General features: G+C 47.3%; 1 protein-coding gene across 1 annotated transcript in view; it reads left to right on the forward strand.

Moving 5' to 3' along the window:
• The window catches only part of EEPD1 (endonuclease/exonuclease/phosphatase family domain containing 1), a 161,066-nt gene extending 147,429 nt beyond the window's left edge, over positions 1 to 13,637 (forward strand). The window contains exons 6-7 of the mRNA XM_073678240.1: positions 834 to 1,028; positions 12,959 to 13,637. Of these exons, the coding sequence (XP_073534341.1) occupies positions 834 to 1,028; positions 12,959 to 13,158 (395 nt within the window). The 3' untranslated portion in view covers positions 13,159 to 13,637. The remainder of the gene's footprint in view (positions 1 to 833; positions 1,029 to 12,958) is intronic.
• The last annotated feature ends 6,083 nt before the right edge of the window (positions 13,638 to 19,720 follow it).

Consider the following 19,720-nt stretch of genomic DNA (forward strand, 5'->3'; position numbering starts at 1 on the left):
TATTCATGTCAATTTGAAGTGTGTTACTATTTATTGGGCAATGAAGACAGATGAAGTGACGCATGACTGATGCAAGTAAATGACAATAACAATTTATAAGAAAGTCGTCCATATTATAGGTCTGAAATGCTGATCATTAGGAGTGAAAGTTTTGTTGTGCCTTTAATAAGTTAATGCACGGAGTGGTGGTGACACAGCTTGGTCAAAGGTCAGTGTGGGGTCTGCTTTAGAATGTGTGGCCATACCCCTGATAACCTAACTGACTAGTTAAAAAAGACGTCTTGCTCTCAAATAGAGATCATACACATGAAGCACAGTGGACGGCAATGTGCCTGCATAATAGCAATCTAGAAGTTGGGGTGAGTGACACTCACTATATGGTGTGCTCCTCAGGACTATTATAAGGGACATAGAGGAACAAAGCAGGAAGCTTCAGCTTATTCTACCGTCTGGGTGGTTTGTCCCATGTGAGAGAGAAGTGATATGAGCGATGAGGAGGATGTCCACCACAGAGGGGAGCAGTGAGACTTGTTCTTGGAAGTGAAGAGCAATGATAGGGAAATCATGTGCCCATGCGGGGTGAGGAGAGCGCCGCACCAAAATGATTCTGTGTGCTAATGTCTGTGAGTGAAGAGGATTGGCAATGCAAACCCGGCGAGGTGGCGTAGTATGAGCTAATGATATGAGGTGCTAACACTAGTACAAATACACATCAATAAACAGTTCATTTAGTAATGTGTGAATCACTTCTGCACATGTATCTTTCAATGTGCCTTATAATATTTACCCCATGCACAATTCTCTGTGGTTGATGTTTATTTTATTTGTTTCAGGTGAAAAAGATGTGATCATTTTAGGAGGATTCAGCCAACCACCAGATAGCAATAACTTTGATTCTCTGAGAAAAGAAAAGTTTCAGAGCTTGCTGCCAGCGAACACACATACGAATATCAGCACAAAAAGTCCTCAAGGCAACAAGTCATTAGACAATATCTGGATCAGCAGGAGCTTGAAGAAAGTGTTCACAGGTCAGTTTCAGAACTATTTGTTGTTTTACCAGACATTAAAATAATTGACGTTCAGGGACAGGATGCAGTTGTATTCATTCTAGTTTGGGAAGTTCCTTCCTCTACCAGTAAACTTCCAAATGTCACCAGCCTGAGAATTGTCCACAATAACCCTACTTATCCCAGCAGTGCCATTAGTAGTACCCTTTCCGTTTTCTGAAGCTTAGTCGTGTTGTTGCACTTGGGTTATATTTTTCACTTGATGGCACATGGTAGGTAGCTGCACCTTATATATGCAACATGCAGAAATTCGCAAATGGACATCTAAGCAGGATGTATTGTATGTTTGCCCACAATCATGAAGAAAATAGATATATGCAGACCACTATTCAGTATTCGTCAGTCTTTATGAGTTAAAATGCTTGAAATGACATAAGATTTTTGCAACTTGCAAAGTGGCACAAAAATGCTACAACTTTTAGCATTTTTTTTGCCATTTTTTTTTTTTTAAAAAAAATCGGCAGACCTTGGATAGGGTTTCCAAGTGCACCCATCAAATTTACTATAATTTACACCACGAGAGTAGAATTATGATAGAAATGTACACCATTTCTTGAGAGTAGCAAAATTTCTGGTGGTGGAAGTTGAAAGCTGCACAAAATTCCTTAAAGCTTTCACCAGCTGGACCATGTTAAACTGGCCACATCACAGAATAGTGACTGCAGAGCTGAATATAATGTCTTTTTTTAATTTCTTTTCTCTGCTGCGGAGATATTAACTTGCACAGTTTAGATTCTAATTTATGGGATGCACAAAGGGTCATTACAAGAGATTACTTTTTCACCTGCATGACTTTTACTGTTTATGAGCAGAAGGCATCATATAGGGAAAATAAGAACACTCCCCCAGAAGAGCAGAACAATATGGCTTCTCCTGTGAGATATGTCATGACAGCCATCTACTGTGTAGAGTAGATCAGAGCTGAGTGTGACTACACCTTCAGCATTCAACTCACAGCAGTTAGTGTGGGGGAGTGGGAGGACAGCTGAGCTGAGTGTCATTACAAATACATCTGCAGCTTTCCTCTCTCAATGACATCAGCTCAGCTGTATCCCTACCCCACACTGACTGCTATGAGATAAACGCTGAATGTGTTTATAATGACATACGGTAGTGTTCAAAATAATAGCAGTCCAATATAACTAATCAAATTTACCAGTTGGTAGATTCTAAGAAAACCATCAGACTCCACATTCTTTATCTACATGTTTTTGAGTCTGTATATTTGAATAATTAATTGAAAGGGGTGTGTTCAAAATGGTAGCAGTGTGGAGTTCAATTAATGAGGTCAATCATTCTGTGAAGAAACAGGTGTGAATCAGGTGGCCCTCATTTAAGGGTGAAGCCAGCACATGTTGTACATGCATTTCTCCTTGACAGCCTGAGAAATATGGGTCGTTCAAGACATTGTTCAGAATAACAGCATACTTCGATTAAAAAGTTGATTGGACAGAGTAAAACTTATAAAGAAGTGCTGACAATGATAGGCTGTTCAGCTAAAATGATCTCCAATGCTTTTAAATGGAAAGCAAAACCAGAGAGACGTGGAAGAAAATGAAAGACTACTATTCGAATGGATCGAAGAATAGCCAGAATGGCAAAGGCTCAGCCAATGATCAGCTCCAGGATGATCAAAGACAGTCTCAAGTTACCTGTGAGTACTGTGACCGTTAGAAGACGCCTGTGTGAAGCTAATCTCTTAGCAAGAAGTCCCCGCAAAATCTCACTGTTAAATAGAAGACATGTACTGAAGCGTATACAATCTGCCAAACAACACATCAACTGGCCTAAAGAGAAATGGAGAAACATTTTGTGGACTGATGACAGTAAAATTGTTCTTTTTGGTGCCAAGGGCTGCAGACAGTTCGTGAGACGACCCCCAAACTCTGCATTCAACACGCTGAGGACAGTGAAGCATGGTGGTGCAAGTATCATAATATGGGCATGTTTCTCTTACTATGGTGCCTCACCTATTTACCGCATACAAGGGATCTGTAACGGGTCTGGGAGGCGGAACCTCTGGGCTACTATACAAGGGAGCGGTCCTTGTAAGGGAGCGGGTGGCGACCAGGCAGGCAGTCACAGCAGGTGACCGGGACAGTCTCTGGGTGTACGGGCAGGAGGTCACGGCAAGTGATCAGGGCAGTCTCTGGAAGAACGGGCTGGAGGTCACGGCAAGTGACCGGGGCAGTCTCTGGAAGAACGGGCTGGAGGTCACGGCAAGTGACCGGGGCAGTCTCTAGGTAAGGGGTAGGTACGACCTGTGATGGCTGAACCTCCAGGTAGGCTAGCAAGGCAGATGGAGGATGTGTGCTCCCAGGTGAGCAAGCGAGAGTCTCTGGAATAGCAGGTGGTCACAGCACATGACGGCGGAGCCTCCAGGTAGGCAAGCAGGCAGGTAGCGGAGAAGCGCTCCCAGGTGAGCGGGCAAGAGTCTGGAATAGCTGGTGGTCACAGCACGTGACAGCGGAGCCTCCGGGCAGGCAAGCAGGCAGGTAGCGGAGAAGCGCTCCCAGGTGAGCGGGCAAGCTGGTCCATAGACAGACTGACCGGAGTTGTAAGGCAGACCGTCGGACCTCAGGCAAGCAGGCAGGTAGCTGATGTGCACTCCCAGGTGAGCGGGCAAGTTGGTCCTTAGACAGACTGACCGGAGTTGTAAGGCAGACCGTCGGACCTCAGGCAGGCAGGCAGGTAACAGGAAATCAGGCAGGATTAGGACAGCAAGCTGGCAGGAATCTGGCAGGTAACTGGCAACGGGACCTGAGGGCTGAAGCAGAGTAGAACGGTGCAACAACATTGCTCGGGCACCTCCATTTTGGAGGAGGTGCCTTATATATGGTAAAGTCCTCCGGCCATTAGCCGGGGACTCCTTAGGACGGCGCGCGCGGCCCCTTTAAGAGGGAGGGAGGGCGCGCGCGCGCGCCCTAAGCACAGTGGCCGGGAAGGAGCGCGCGCTGCCAGCAGAGCGGGAGAGGGACGCCGGACACGGAGCAGAGCGGTGAGGGGAACAGCGTCCCTGCCTAGCAGAGGGCAGGGACGCCGGCACTACAGTACCCCCCCCTTTAGGCCCCCCCTTTTTTAGGCCAGATAGAAATTTAGCTAGGATGAGAGGGGCATGGATGTTCTCCCGGGGCTCCCACGTTCTCTCCTCAGGACCAAACCCCTTCCAATATACCAGAAAAAAGGTCTTTCCTCTTACCCTTTTGGTGGCAAGAATGTTCTCTACCTCAAACTCGTCCTCAGCAGAAACCGGAGCAGGAGGCGTACCTGTAGACTTGGAAAAAGAGTTAAGCACCACGGGTTTGAGGAGAGATACATGGAAGGAGTTAGGGATCCGTAAGTTGGCCGGGAGTTTCAATTTATAGGCCACCGGGTTGATCTGACTGATGGCCTCCAGAGGACCGATGAACCGAGGCCCTAACTTGTAAGAAGGTATCTTGAGTCGAACATATTTAGATGAGAGCCAGACTTTATCTCCTGGACGAAATTGTGGAGGATCCAGGCGTTTTTTGTCAGCGTGTCTTTTCATACGCTCGGATGACAGAAGGAGTGCGGACCGGGTACTCTCCCATATGGAGGAAAATTTGCTAACGAGAGATTCCGCAGCCGGGTTGTCCACAGAGGTGGAGACAGGAAAAGGAATCCGAGGATGCTGACCAAAGACTACAAAAAACGGGGATTTGGAGGAGGATTCGCTCTCGTGATTACTATAAGAGAACTCGGCCCATGGTAGGAGATCCACCCAGTCAGAATGGTGGGCATTAACGAAGTGCCGGAGGTAACTGGTCAGGTTCTGATTGATCCGCTCCACTTGACCATTGGACTGTGGGTGGTAAGCGGAAGAGAAGTCCAGGGTGACGTCTAGTAGTTTACAAGTGGCTCTCCAGAAACGTGAGGTGAACTGTACCCCACGATCCGACACGATGTGGAGGGGCAGGCCATGAAGACGGAAGATGTGGCGGATAAAGTCTTTAGCCAGCTCGGGTGCAGACGGAAGGCCTGGCAGGGGAATAAAGTGAGCCATCTTGGAAAAGCGGTCAGCGACCACCCAAATGACCGTACAACCGGCAGAGACGGGGAGATCAGTTATAAAGTCCATTGCTATATGCTGCCAGGGGGCAGCAGGTACAGGAAGCGGAAGGAGGCGTCCGGCTGGCAGATGTCTCGGGACTTTGTTGCGGGCGCAGGACACACAGGCAGAAACAAAGTCTATTATGTCCTTGTGCAGGGTAGGCCACCAATAGTGCCGGGCAATAAGCTGGAGGGTCTTTTTCTGACCGGCGTGGCCAGCTAGTTTAGACGAATGGCCCCAGTGTAGGATCTTCTCCCGATCAGGTACTGAAACAAACGTCTTACCGGGAGGGAGACGATTTAGACTCACAGGAGCCACCTGCATTACTCTGGCGGGATCGATGATATGTTTAGGTTCTTCCTCGAGATCGGACACCAGAAAGGATCGGGACAAGGCGTCTGCTTTGACGTTTTTGTCAGCCGGGCGAAAATGAAGAACAAAATCAAAGCGAGCAAAAAACAAGGACCACCGGGCTTGGCGCGGGTTAAGTCTCTGGGCATGCTGGAGGTAAGCCAAGTTCTTGTGGTCAGTGTAAATTATTACCGGATGAAGAGCCCCCTCGAGTAGGTAACGCCACTCCTCCAACGCCAGCTTGATGGCCAATAACTCTCGGTCTCCTATGGAATAGTTGCGCTCAGAAGAGAAGAGTTTGGAGAAGAAGCCACAAGTTACCATTCTCCCGGAAGATGATTTTTGAGTAAGTACCGCTCCGGCTCCAGAGGAGGAGGCATCAACTTCCAGGAAGAACTGCTTGTTGCCGTCCGGGCGATGCAGCACCGGGGCGGAAGAGAAGGCCTGTTTTAGGGAAAGAAAGGCCTCCTCTGCTTCGGGCGGCCACTCTTTGGGATTAGTACCCTTACGGGTGAGCGCGGAAATTGGGGCAGTCCGGGAAGAGAAGTGCGGGATGAAGAGGCGGTAATAGTTGGCGAAGCCCAGGAACCGTTGAATAGCCTTCAACCCCTCTGGTCGGGACCATTTCTCGATGGCAGACAGTTTCTCAGGATCCATTTGTAGGCCGGTCTGAGAGATAATGTAGCCCAGAAACGGAAGCGAGGTCTGCTCAAAGAGGCACTTCTCATATTTAGCGTAGAGATGGTTCTGCCTGAGCCTGAGCAGGACCTGACGAACATCCCTCCGGTGAGTCTGGAGATCCGGAGAGAAGACCAAGATGTCGTCCAGGTACACCACTACGCAGGAGTAGAGAAGGTCCCGGAAGATGTCATTGACCAACTCTTGAAAGACGGCAGGAGCGTTACAGAGGCCAAAGGGCATTACCAGATATTCATAGTGGCCGTCCCGGGTGTTGAATGCCGTCTTCCATTCATCCCCCTGACGGATACGAACCAGGTTGTACGCCCCACGGAGGTCCAGTTTGGTGAAGATTCTAGCCCCCCTCAGACGATCAAATAACTCCGGAATGAGCGGAAGGGGGTACTTATTCTTCACCGTGATCTGGTTAAGGCCTCTATAGTCTATACAGGGACGGAGAGAGCCGTCCTTCTTTTTGACGAAAAAGAAGCCTGCTCCCGCCGGGGAGGTAGATTTCCGGATGAATCCCCTGGCCAGATTCTCCTCAATATATTCGGACATCGACCGGGTCTCAGCAGCGGATAATGGATAAATACGCCCACGGGGAGGAGAAGTACCAGGTAACAGGTCGATAGGGCAGTCGTATGGTCTATGAGGGGGTAGTGTCTCTGCCTCCTTTTTATTAAAGACATCAGCATAAGACCAATAAGGAATCGGAAGTCCAGGTAGATTAGCTGGGGTAGGAGAAGGACGGACGGGATGAACGGGAACCAGACAGGTCTTATGGCAGCCCTGTCCCCAGCGAAGGACTTCTCCGGTCTGCCAGTCAAGAACGGGTGCATGTTTCTGGAGCCAAGGTAGGCCTAGCAAGAGGGCGTGAGAGAGTCCAGGCAGAACATGGAAGGAGATACTTTCAGAATGCAGCATTCCCACCTGCAGAGTAATGGATTCGGTGATGAGTTGGATGTGGCGTGGTAAGAGCCCCCCATCCACGGCAGCAACAGACAAGGGTACAGCCAGAGGTTTGGTGGGGATGCGGTATTTCTCTACCAGGGACTGTGAAATAAGATTCCCGGCTGCTCCAGAGTCCAGTTGGGCTAGTTCGAAATAACGGTTCTCCCCGTAGACGATTGAAACTGACAACAGCAGGGATGGAGAGGATTTATTCTTGTCTAGGTGGACCTCTCTGAGCGAACCTAGACACAGGCGTTTCCCGACCTCTCCGGGCAGGCACGGATCCGGTGCTCCTTACTGCCACAGTAGAAGCAGGTCCCCTCGGCACGGCGTAAGTCCTGACGGGTCTTGACCATCTTGGTCTGGTCGACCTGCATAGGCTCAGGAGGGTGTACCTGGTTAGAGACAGAAGGAGTGACGGGTTTCTGAAAAGTAGGAGCTAGACGTGGTAACCTCCTCTCACGGGTGACCTCTCTGGCACACTCCTGGAACCGTAGGTCAATCCGGGTGGCAAGAGTTATTAAGTCATCGAGAGTGGTAGGAATGTCCCGACCGGCAAGTTCATCTTTAATACGGCCGGACAGACCCTCCCAGAAGACGGAAACCAGAGCGTCGTTATCCCAGGCCAGCTCCGAGGCAAGGGTACGGAACCGTATGGCATATTGGCCCACGGTGAGACTTTCCTGACGGAGGCGTAGCAACGATGATGCGGATGAGGTCTTCCGTCCGGGTTCGTCGAAGACTTTCCGGAAAGCCGTGAGAAAAGCAGGCAAGTTGGACACCAGGGGGTCTCCTCTCTCCCATAGAGGATTTAGCCAGGCCTGGGCCTCCCCGGTGAGATGGGACATGATGAATGCAATTTTGGCTCGGTCGGAGTTAAACTGGTGGGACAATAGTTCAAAGTGCAGGGTGCACTGATTTATGAAGCCCCGAGCCTGGGCTGAGTCGCCTCCGAAGCGAGGAGGTGCAGAAAGCCGAGGTCCGGGGTAGGATATCATGGTGTTAGTGGACAGCGGAGCTGCCGGATTGCGAGACATGGCACTGGCGGAGGTTGTTGGTGGAACAGTCAGAGTGTCCAGGCGAGTATTGACATTCCGCAGGTGACCCAGGATGGACTCCTGTTGGGACCTTTGACGGGACAGTTCATGACACAGGTCCGAGAGCGAGGGAGCTTGGGTGCCACCGGGTTCCATGGCCCGAGCAAACTGTAACGGGTCTGGGAGGCGGAACCTCTGGGCTACTATACAAGGGAGTGGTCCTTGTAAGGGAGCGGGTGGCGACCAGGCAGGAAGTCACAGCAGGTGACCGGGACAGTCTCTGGGTGTACGGGCAGGAGGTCACGGCAAGTGATCAGGGCAGTCTCTGGAAGAACGGGCTGGAGGTCACGGCAAGTGACCGGGGCAGTCTCTGGAAGAACGGGCTGGAGGTCACGGCAAGTGACCGGGGCAGTCTCTAGGTAAGGGGTAGGTACGACCTGTGATGGCTGAACCTCCAGGTAGGCTAGCAAGGCAGATGGAGGATGTGTGCTCCCAGGTGAGCAAGCGAGAGTCTCTGGAATAGCAGGTGGTCACAGCACGTGACGGCGGAGCCTCCAGGTAGGCAAGCAGGCAGGTAGCGGAGAAGCGCTCCCAGGTGAGCGGGCAAGAGTCTGGAATAGCTGGTGGTCACAGCACGTGACAGCGGAGCCTCCGGGCAGGCAAGCAGGCAGGTAGCGGAGAAGCGCTCCCAGGTGAGCGGGCAAGCTGGTCCATAGACAGACTGACCGGAGTTGTAAGGCAGACCGTCGGACCTCAGGCAAGCAGACAGGTAGCTGATGTGCGCTCCCAGGTGAGCGGGCAAGTTGGTCCTTAGACACACTGACCGGAGTTGTAAGGCAGACCGTCGGACCTCAGGCAGGCAGGCAGGTAACAGGAAATCAGGCAGGATTAGGACAGCAAGCTGGCAGGAATCTGGCAGGTAACTGGCAGGTAACTGGCAACGGGACCTGAGGGCTGAAGCAGAGTAGAACGGTGCAACAACATTGCTCGGGCACCTCCATTTTGGAGGAGGTGCCTTATATATGGTAAAGTCCTCCGGCCATTGGCCGGGGACTCCTTAGGACGGCGCGCGTGGCCCCTTTAAGAGGGAGGGAGGGCGCGCGCGCGCGCCCTAAGCACAGTGGCCGGGAAGGAGCGCGCGCTGCCAGCAGAGCGGGAGAGGGACGCCGGGCACGGAGCAGAGCGGTGAGGGGAACAGCGTCCCTGCCTAGCAGAGGGCAGGGACGCCGGCACTACAGGATCAAGGACCAGTTTGCATATATTAAAATACTTGAAGAGGTCATGTTGCCTTACGCTGAAAAGGATATGCCCTTGAAATGGGCTTTTCAACAAGACAATGACCCTAAACACACCAGTAAACGAGCAAAGTCTTGGTTCCAGTCCAACAAAATTGAGGTTATGGAGTTGCCAGCCCAATCCCCGGACCTTAATCCAATAGAACACTTGTGGAGTGACATAAAAAATGCAGTTTCTGAGGCAAAGCCAGAAATGCCAAAAAATTGCAGGATGTAGTCAAAGCATCCAGGGCTGGAATAACAGTTGACAGGTGCCAGAAGTTGATTGACTCTATGCAACATAGATGTGAAGCAGTTCTAAAAACTGTGGGTATACAACTAAATATTAGGTTAGTGGTTCACATGAAAGCTAAATCCTCAAAAAAAGAGTACATATTGTGAGTTTGTAAAGAAAATGCAGACACTGCTATTTTTTAGAACAGCCCAATGTTCATTTTTTGTTATTTTCTGTAAAGTAGTTAAAATTTTTATTCATTTCTCTTCATATTTTGAATTAGAAAACAGTGTGCAATGTTCCCAATGCATGAACATAAAAAATAGTACAAAAATTTTGTGATTAACTCATGTCTTTGAACACACAGCTATTATTTTGAACACTATTGTACACTCAAGTCAGCCCTGATCAATGTACCTACTGTGTAGATTAGAGCAAAGAGCAGGGCTGTTCTTCAGATTTTCTGAAGGCGTCTTCTTTTTTTCCCTCTAAATGACACCTCATGCTCATGATTGGTCTATGTCATACAGGAGACAAAGTACACGCCCCAGAGACAAGTCTCTGGTAATTCTCCATTGGATTTATAACCTAAACTTTCCTAGCTATCATCTCCACAAAGAAGATGAGAAATTAGCAAATAAGAAAGATGTTTAATTCAGCTCTACAGCCACTATTCCCTGATGTGGCCAATTTAACATGCTAAAACTAGTTAAAGGTCCTCTTTAAGAGGATCGCGTCGCTTAATAAATTTGGTGTATCTTACATCTGTGCACAGTTCATCAGGATTGGCATGCAAATCACCAGTCTTAATGAATCAGGGGTGAAATATTTTGTCTTGTTATAGGTAGCTCCAGCTGTGGATCATAATCTAGTCACTCTCATTTTTATGGACCAAATTCCAGGCAGTGCATAGTGCGTTGGTGCTTGTAATGTCACGCTACTAGTGCACAGATCATTTCGTGTCAGCACTTAATTTGAACAATGTCAGGTGTGTGGAGTCAAACCCCATTGACAAGCGGAATGGTAAAACCCTGTTTTCATAGCATACAAAGAGATGCAACCGCTTTCCGACCACACTAAGGTATATGCAAACAGTGAATAATAGAATTTTGGATTGTATTACTGCTATATAGAACAAATTGTGTAAGCCCATGTGCTAGTGATAAGGGGACCTTTATAAATGGAACCTACACTAACAAACTTCCCTCTTCTGGGCCTAGGCCTACAAATTTAAAAAGAAGGTAGGATACATCTATAATTAAACGCAGCCTAGGCCTACAAATTGAAAGGGCAGGTAGGAAACGTCTCTAATTAAACACTGATGGGAGAAGTGCTTAGGGAATAACTGAGCCAATCATTTACCTCCAATGTATACTGTTAAAAGATAAATTGATAAGCACATCCTAGCAAAATGAAATAAATATATGCTATAGCGTACAAAATAATAGGTGCAATCAGACTCTAAGTCTATGTGTTCATGATGCGTCCAGGCATGTGGGCTTGACGCTGCGGAAGAGCCGTCGGCGGCTTCCGCTAATTTTATGCAAATGAGCGGCGCCATTTTTTTTTTCACTTGCGGACTTTACTCATAGAGGTCCGATCTATGGGGAAAGCCCGCATGCGGACCCACAGGAGAAATTGACATACTGCGGTCTGGAAAGACGCACCGCATGTCAGTTTCCACGGGTGATCCGCAGGTGCCCAGATATGCATAGTGGACATGGGATTTCTAGAAATCCCATCCACTATGCTGTAACATCTCGCTGCTGCGTGTTTGATGCTGCATAAGTCCGCAGCAAATCCGGACCGTGGGCACACAGTTTAAGGCATATGCAAACATTCAATTTAAGATTATTGAATTGCATAACTGCTATATAGGCAATTTCAGATCACAGTGTAGTTGCATCTGTCTGTATGCTGTAGCAATGTAGTCACGGCAAGCTGTATCTACACAGTTTGGCCACATCCCCACTATTAGTATTCGGTCAGTATTATTTCTCAGGAGTGGGAGCCAAAACCAGGAGTGGGTGATAAATGCAGAATTGGTGACTTGTTTCTATTATACATTTTCTCTGATTGTTCCTCACCTGGTTTTGGCTCCCACTCCAGGGGAAAAATATAGACCGAATACTGACCAAATACTGATAGTGGGGCCGTGGCCTTACTGTTTCTACACATTTATCATTTATAGTATTTTGCTTGGAGTTGTTTGACAGTTTTGTCATTTACAACACCAAGCTGTCATTTCATTGATAGACTTTCAAGAGGAATAACACAGGAATGACACAATATAGAGTTCTTGAGAAATATCAGACAGCCCAATTACTAACCCATGAAAAAAAAAAAAAAAAAGACACAAAAAATACCGATTTTTTTTTAGGCTTATAAAAGCAACTTTTTCCCCAAACATTTTGGGAAAAACGGGGTTGCGTGTTATAATCTGAATGTAACTTATCGCTGCTGCAGAAAGCTGTCGGCAGCAGGAGTGGGGCGATGCAGCATGGTGGACTTCGGGGAAATGGCCCGCCGCTTTGGCTCCTCCGAGCCAGGGGCCCGCAGCATCGCCCCACTCCTGCCGCCAGCTGCCTGCAGCAGCGTCCATGCCTCCTGGGACCCTGCAAGCTACCTTAAAAGTGGACTATAAGACGCACCACCATTTTATTAAAAACATTTTTTCCTACTTTCCTCCCCAAAATTTTGGGTGGGTCTTATGGTTAGGTGTGTCTTATAGTCCGCAAAATACGGTACTTTATTTAAATAAATGCTTCCCAACACTTTCCCTAGTTCACCACCCACGCAGGTCTGACATAGTCTACTAAATCCGGCAAAGTTCATCGATTCCTCCGTACAAAGTCTATGGAGCCTCGTTTTGCGGCTCCATAGGTTTTGCCAACAGCCTCTTCTGGCTCAAGCAGCTCTGCGCAAGATCTGGTAATTCTGAAAACCGGTGACATCGGTAACGGTACCGCTCTACGCAGTCGCCGGGTCACGCTGCACTCTGTGTGCTTCACTTCTGGGGCGTTTGAGGGCAGGTAGTTTTAGGCTGGAAAGGACCTATACATCATGGACCTTCTCATTCTGATAATATCAGCTCTCAGCTGTCTGTTTTACCTGTGCTGGTCACAAAATATGGGGGACCCCACATTGTTTTTTTCATTTATTTTATTAGCTTAATACATGTACAGTAAGCTACACATGCAAGGCACTAATTATATCTCACGGATGTTTTTTTAGGTGGATGTGTGAAGGGTTCCCAAGACAGTCTCTGATCATCTTTTTATTTTATGCAGGTTATTCTCTGGTGGTGAGAGAAGGCCTAACAAATCCATGGATTCCAGACAACTGGTCATGGGGAGGAGTGGCATCAGAGCACTGCCCTGTACTAGCAGAGTTTTACCTAGAAAAAGACTGCAATAAGAAGGAGCTAGCATCTAAAGCCAATGGTGTCAGTGTGGAACGTAATGAAGCTAATTCTAAGCATGAAAGATAAAAAATGAATGTATCTCTTGAACCTCAGAAGCAAGAAATATTTACTTCTATACGGACTGTACTGTGAACCAGAACTGCTGCACCCGCATAGCCCAAGTGATACCATTTGGATGCACTCGTTCCATCACCATGGAGGTTACCAACCGGATGTTGTAGACTGCTGCTTCGTCTAACCACCTGCTTCTGCCTACCTGTGTGCCATGCGCAGGCAACAAATGGAAGAGAAAGAAACTTTTTTGAACTGATTCTTAAAAAAGTGATGCAATAACACAAGACTGTATAAGAAGACCTTTAACACTGTCAGTGATTATTCTTAGCTAAATTAATAAGTTTACCTGGCGATTGCATGCTTTTTTTTTATATGTGTTAAGATCGTTTTCAACTTTTTAACTATGCACTTTTAACCCTTGTAAAGCTACTGGAGCCAGATGGCTAGAAAATGTGATGAAACAGCGCTTCAAATAAAATACGCTCAGAATATGTTTATTTAACACAATGTCTTTGTACAAGATGAAATGATCTCTTTTTCATAGGTAGTCTAATGTATATAGTGCCAGGTAGATATTGGCTCTTGTCCATATGGCTATAACTAAAGTGACAACTGTAGGCAGCCAATATAGTCGTACGGACTGTTGAAGTCGGCTCAGTTCCTGTATAAGGATTTTCAACCATATAGTGGAATACATTGCAATCTTCTGTCAAGAGTATATAGCAGAAAATAACACTCCCATTCCAAATATATACATATGATAGTCTCTGATGATGTGAAGGTGTCATATTCAACGACTTGGGATCTGTATTCATTGTGTTACCAGACGTGTATCTAGGTTTTCTGACACCCGGGGAAAGAATTCAGGTTGGCGCCCCCCAGCACATATGCGGCCTGTCACATGACTCAATGACGTCACCGCAGGTCCTTCGCAACACCGCGAGCCGCCCAAGACACCGGACGCAGCGAAGAAAACACCGGGAGGACATCGGAAGGTAAGTATAATCTTTATTTTTTATTTTTTACCATTCTTATTCTTTTTTTTTTTAACTAACTTGGTCACACCACTATAAGTCCATGCCGGTTGCATGGATTTATATAGTGTGAACAAGTTGTCAAGCACTTTTCCAAGTGATGGTAAAAGCGCTTGTAAAAGCGCTTGATAACCCGCATGCGGAAATGCATGCAAAAACGCTTCTACCTGGCAGGAAAAACACATGTAAAATCCGCACGCGTTTTTCCTGCCAGGGAGAAGCGGAAAAAATATGCATAATTTCTGCATTGTGGGCACATAGCCTTATCAATCAAATATTTATTATTATAAGGTCTTTTAAAATCATTGGTATTATGATTCTTGCTACTATGCTTGGCCTTTTAGCCCGCTAGCTTTATACACAGGAGATAGAGCTATGGTCAGTTATGCACACTACTGCTCAGTTCACGCAATTTTTGAGATTGTTGAGGGTCTCAGTGGTCAGACCAACCTGAAATCATAAAATGACATGTATCCTGCAGACAGGCGATCTATGTATTTTGTTGGGAAGCCCCTAGCAGAGGATGCTCTTCTAGATGGTATACTGTCAGTATTGTGCTCAGGGAGCAACATGTTTTAACTGTTTTATTTACACTGAAGCAAAAATAGTAAAGCACAGGTATGAGGTATTGCGGACATCGCGGCCTTGGTCAACCTGTATTTATGATATATGGACAGCAGCGATATTCTGCAGCCGAGATTGTGATGCTGTATGAAATACTCACTGAAGTACACTGGGCAGATATCTCCTTGCTTATAAAAACAAGAGTCCTGCTGTTAAAGTAAATCACTTTGCAGTTTAGAAAGTTTTCTGGGAGATCTTGGCAATGTTTCTTCACTCCAGACAGACATGTGCTTTAATTTCTGAGTCTGCACGCTAGTACATACGAATACAATATTTTTTTCAAAGTTTCCAGCATATTAATTTTTAGTGAGACAGCTTAGTGCTCAGAAATTAAAGATGTCCACTACCCTAACTCATGTTACTGGTTTTGCCATAAATGCCTGAAAATAATGGCCCTAAAGATCCCATTATACCTTTTCTGCCAATTGCCATGTTGTTTTATGCCCTTCTGTTTCACTTACTATGCCCTGACATTAGCTCTGTTGTCACAGTAGTCATGTGGCGCCCCTGAGGGTTCAGTCGCCACAGAGGTACTGCACCTCACTCAGAGGTGTGGTGCCTCCCTTTACTCTGGTAAGGAGGGAGTGCTGCCCGGAACCTCAACACCTGCATCCAACACTACACTGCTCCAGGCCGGCTGGAGGAGCAATATGCAGAGCGCAGCTGCTGAGCCCTGACCCTGGCTGGAGTGGGGGGAACCCAAAGGGGGAACCAGTAGTGGGTGTGGATGGAGGAAGTAGTTTAGGGGAGCACTCATACAGTAAAGATATAAAAAGAAGCCATCTTAGAATAGTGCAGTCCAGTCAGTGAAAGGAGAGAGTGAAGACAGTCTGGGAGCAGAGTCTCAGTCAGAGCTCTGCTCCCCAAGCAGGGCCTAGTCTCAGAGGCCCAGGAGGCGAGCAGGGAGGAAGCTCCATTCTGAACAAGCGATCCTAGGGGGTACGGCGAGTGCAGGTGGCACCCGTACACACCGAACCTGCCAGGTGTCAGGAGGATCTAGGCCGCAAGAAGGGGACCGGCCCCTGGCCCAGTCGTGCAGCTTCAAGCCTCAGCTGGAAAATACCGGAGGCTTCTGACTTCTATATTCAGAAGCCAAACCCTCACTTCAATCCAAGTAAGGTCAAGCAGGTCTGTGCAACTCCGACGGACAAGGGGGGACCTCACAGCACCTGAACAGGATTCACAGTGGGAAGCGCAGGGCAGGAGGGAGTAAGACCCAGCGTGAAGTCGGTCTAGAGAGGCACATAAGAAAGTGGGGTTCTGCCAGGTACACCCGAGCTGCCTGAGGAAGGACTGAACCCCTGCCCGGTGAACCCAGTGCGACGCGGGAGGCTTGCACCAGTACAGTGCACCTGTGGACTGTCTTAGAACTGTGAGTAAATCTTGGATGACTGCACTGAACTGCCTCCGCTCCTTTATTTCACCGGTGCCATTTCCCTCCCTGAACTACAACGCCCAGCACACCTCCTCCATTTATCTACACTGCCCTGAGGCCTGCTCCACCTGTGGGGAGCTGTCCCATCACAAGCTGCCCTAACATCTGCCACAGAGGACTGTTGCAGCGCTGATGATCCTCACCAGACACCACAGGTGGCGTCACGAACTTTCCCCTATCCCATATAACTTCCCCCTTTCTTTTAAGAGTGACCCCAGGGTACGGGCCCAGGAGCCGACCGTCGTGACAGCCCTAGAACTAACAACAAGGCCCAGGTACCGAGTAGTCGTCCCCATCCCCTGGGCGCGTCAGTCACTTCTTCCTCTGAATCCTCTTTTCCCTTATGACTTCATTTCCCATCATTCTTTGTATTGGGCATCAAGCCAACAGGGATTACACCCTCTGTACCTCCGCCTATGCCCCTTCCCGCCTCCCTAGCTTCATCAGAATGTCCTGTTCAGGACAATGCTGCAGGCAAGACACTGATACAGTGCATAGAAGTAGCACAAAGCACCAGAACACCAGAACTGGCAATAAAGATTATCCCCTAGTGTCCCTCACTAATTATGTTCTCAGGTAATTATGTATCTCAGGTTACAGAAGGATTGGGAAAGCAAGGTATTTACAAAAGAGTTTACTTATGGCATTTACTTCACATGAAAAGGACTTATAAAAGTAATGACCAACTCCTTTAAGTCTAAGAGGCAGGGATCACTTAAGTTCTGGAAGCATCACTTCACATTCCAGTCCACCAGGCAGTTAAAACTATTGTATAAGCAACATTTTTCAAAATATTCAAGGCTCAGATCATAAGAGCAGACCTAGGCAAACTACAGCCTTCGGGCCACATCTAGCCACCTGGCTATTTCAATCCGGCTCAAGGATCCAGACAGCTGAAGGGCCGAAACAGTGGCTCATGGGCCACACCATGCCCTCCCCCACCCGCCATTTATCCGCCACCTTCCGTCACCACTATCTTCATCCTCAGGATGCAGACAGCGGTGAACACATTGGTGGAGGGCAGGGCCACTGGCTCCATCTTCCACCAATCAGCATTGGGAAAGCAGATGCGATGACGTAATTTCATCGCACTGCTGCTGAGACTCAATGCACAGGAGTGGAACGCCGGGGTATGGGAGCGCACTGAGTGTTTTTTTTTCATGTGTATGGGATATTTGTATGTACAGAGGGGAAAATAAGTATTTGATACACTGCAGATTTTGGGGGTATTCCCACCTATAAAGAATGGAGAGGTCTGTAATTTTTATCATAGTTAAACTGCACCTGTGAGAGACAGAATCTTAAAAAAAAATCTAGAAAATCACATTGTATGATTCTTACATAATTAATTTGCATTTTATTGCATGAAATAAGCATTTGATACAATAGAAAAACAGAATTTCAATGCTCTTACTGAGGATAGGAGGTTGTTGGCCAAAATCTCACAATACATGACCACACCCAACCTACCTTCAATACGGTGCAGTCGTCCTGTCCCCTTTGCAGGAAAGCACCCCCAAAGAATGATGTTTCCCCCACCATGCTTCACGGTTGGGGCAGTGTTCTTGGGGTTGTACTAATCCTTCTTCTTCCTCCAAACACGGTGAGTGGAGTTGATTTCAAAAAGTTCTATTTTGGTCTCATCTGCCAACATGACCTTCTCCCATGCCTCCACTTCAAACGAGCCTTGACATGTGCTGGCGTGAGCAGGGGGACCTTGCATGCCCTGCAGGGTTTTAATCCATGACAGAATAGTGTGTTACTAACGGTAATGTTTGAGACAGTGGTCCCAGCTCTCTTCAGGTCATTGACCAGGTCCTCCCGTGTAGTTCTGGGCTGATTCCTGACGTTTCTCAGAATCATCCCCACCACACGAAGTGAGATCCTGCATGAAGCCCCAGACTGAGGAAGATTGACAGTCATCTTGTGTTTTTTCCATTTTCTAATAATTGTGCCAACAGTAGTTGCCTTCTTGCCAAGCTGCTTGTCTATAGTCCTATGGCCCATATCAGCCTTGTGCTGTTCTACAATATTGCCCCTGGTGTTCTTAGACTGCTCTTTGGTCTTGGCCATGGTGGAGAGGTGGGAGTGTGATTGATTCAGTGTGTGAACAGGTGTCTTTTATACAGATAACGAGTTATTACAGTTGCAGTTAATACAGGTAATGAGTGCAGAGTAGGAGGTCTTCTTAAAGAAAAATTAACAGGTCTGTGAGAGTCAGAATTCTTACTGGTTGGTAGGTGATCAAATACTTATTTCATGCAATAAAATGCAATTTAATTATTTAAAAATCATACAATGTGCTTTTCTATTTTTTATTTCTAGATTCAGTCTCTCACAGTTGAATTGTACCTACGATAAAAATGACAGACCTCTCCATTCTTTGTAGGTGGGAAAACTTGTAAAATCGTCAGTGTATCAAATACTTATTTTCCCCACTAATACATACACTGTGTTCAGAATTATTAGGCAAATGAGTATTTTGATCACATGATACTTTTTATACATGTTGTCCTACTCCAAGCTGCATAGGCTTGAGAGCCAACTACCAATTAAGTAAATCTGGTCATGTGCATCTCTGTAATGAGGAGGGGTGTTGACTAATGACATCAACACCCTATATAAGGTGTGCCTAATTATTAGGCAACTTCCTTTCCTTTGGAAAAATGGGTCATAAGAGAGATTTGACGGGCTCTGAAAAGTCCAAAATTGTGAGATGTCTTGCAGAGGGATGCAGCAGTCTTGAAATTTCCAAACTTTTGAAGCGTGATCACCAAACAATCAAGCGTTTCATGGCAAATAGCCAACAGGGTCGCAAGAAGCGTGTTGGCCAAAAAAGGCGCAAAATAACTGTCCATGAATTGAGGAAAATCAAGCGTGAAGCTGCCAAGATGCCATTCGCCACCAGTTTTGCCATATTTCAGAGCTGCAACGTTACTGGAGTATCAAAAAGCACAAGGTGTGCGATACTCAGGGACATGGCCAAGGTAAGGAAGGCTGAAAAACGACCACCTTTGAACAAGAAACATAAGATAAAACGTCAAGAATGGGCCAAGAAATATCTTAAGACTGATTTTTCAAAGGTTTTATGGACTGATGAAATGAGAGTGACTCTTGATGGGCCAGATGGTTGGGCCAGAGGCTGGATCTGTAAAGGGCAGAGAGCTCCACTCCAACTCAGACGCCAGCAAGGTGGAGGTGGGGTACTGGTATGGGCTGGTATCTAGTGTTGAGCCACCCCCGTAGTGTTCGGGTTCGGTTCGGTTCTCCAACACCGGGATGTTCGAGGAACTGTTCGTCGAACACCTTAGAACACCGTCGAACACCGTTAAAACCAATGGCAGGCAAACAAAAACACATAGGAACACATAGAAAACACCTTCAAAGGTGTCCAAAAGCTGACAAACTGCTCAGAAGACGCTTTCTTTAAAAAAGCCGGCCGGCAATTCAGCAGCGGCATACACCGGTACCCGACAATTTA

Source organism: Phyllobates terribilis, unplaced genomic scaffold, assembly GCF_046119375.1.
Source record: "Phyllobates terribilis strain yellow unplaced genomic scaffold, ASM4611937v1 Scaffold_4__5_contigs__length_816908805, whole genome shotgun sequence".
NCBI classification, from domain to species: domain Eukaryota; kingdom Metazoa; phylum Chordata; class Amphibia; order Anura; family Dendrobatidae; genus Phyllobates; species Phyllobates terribilis.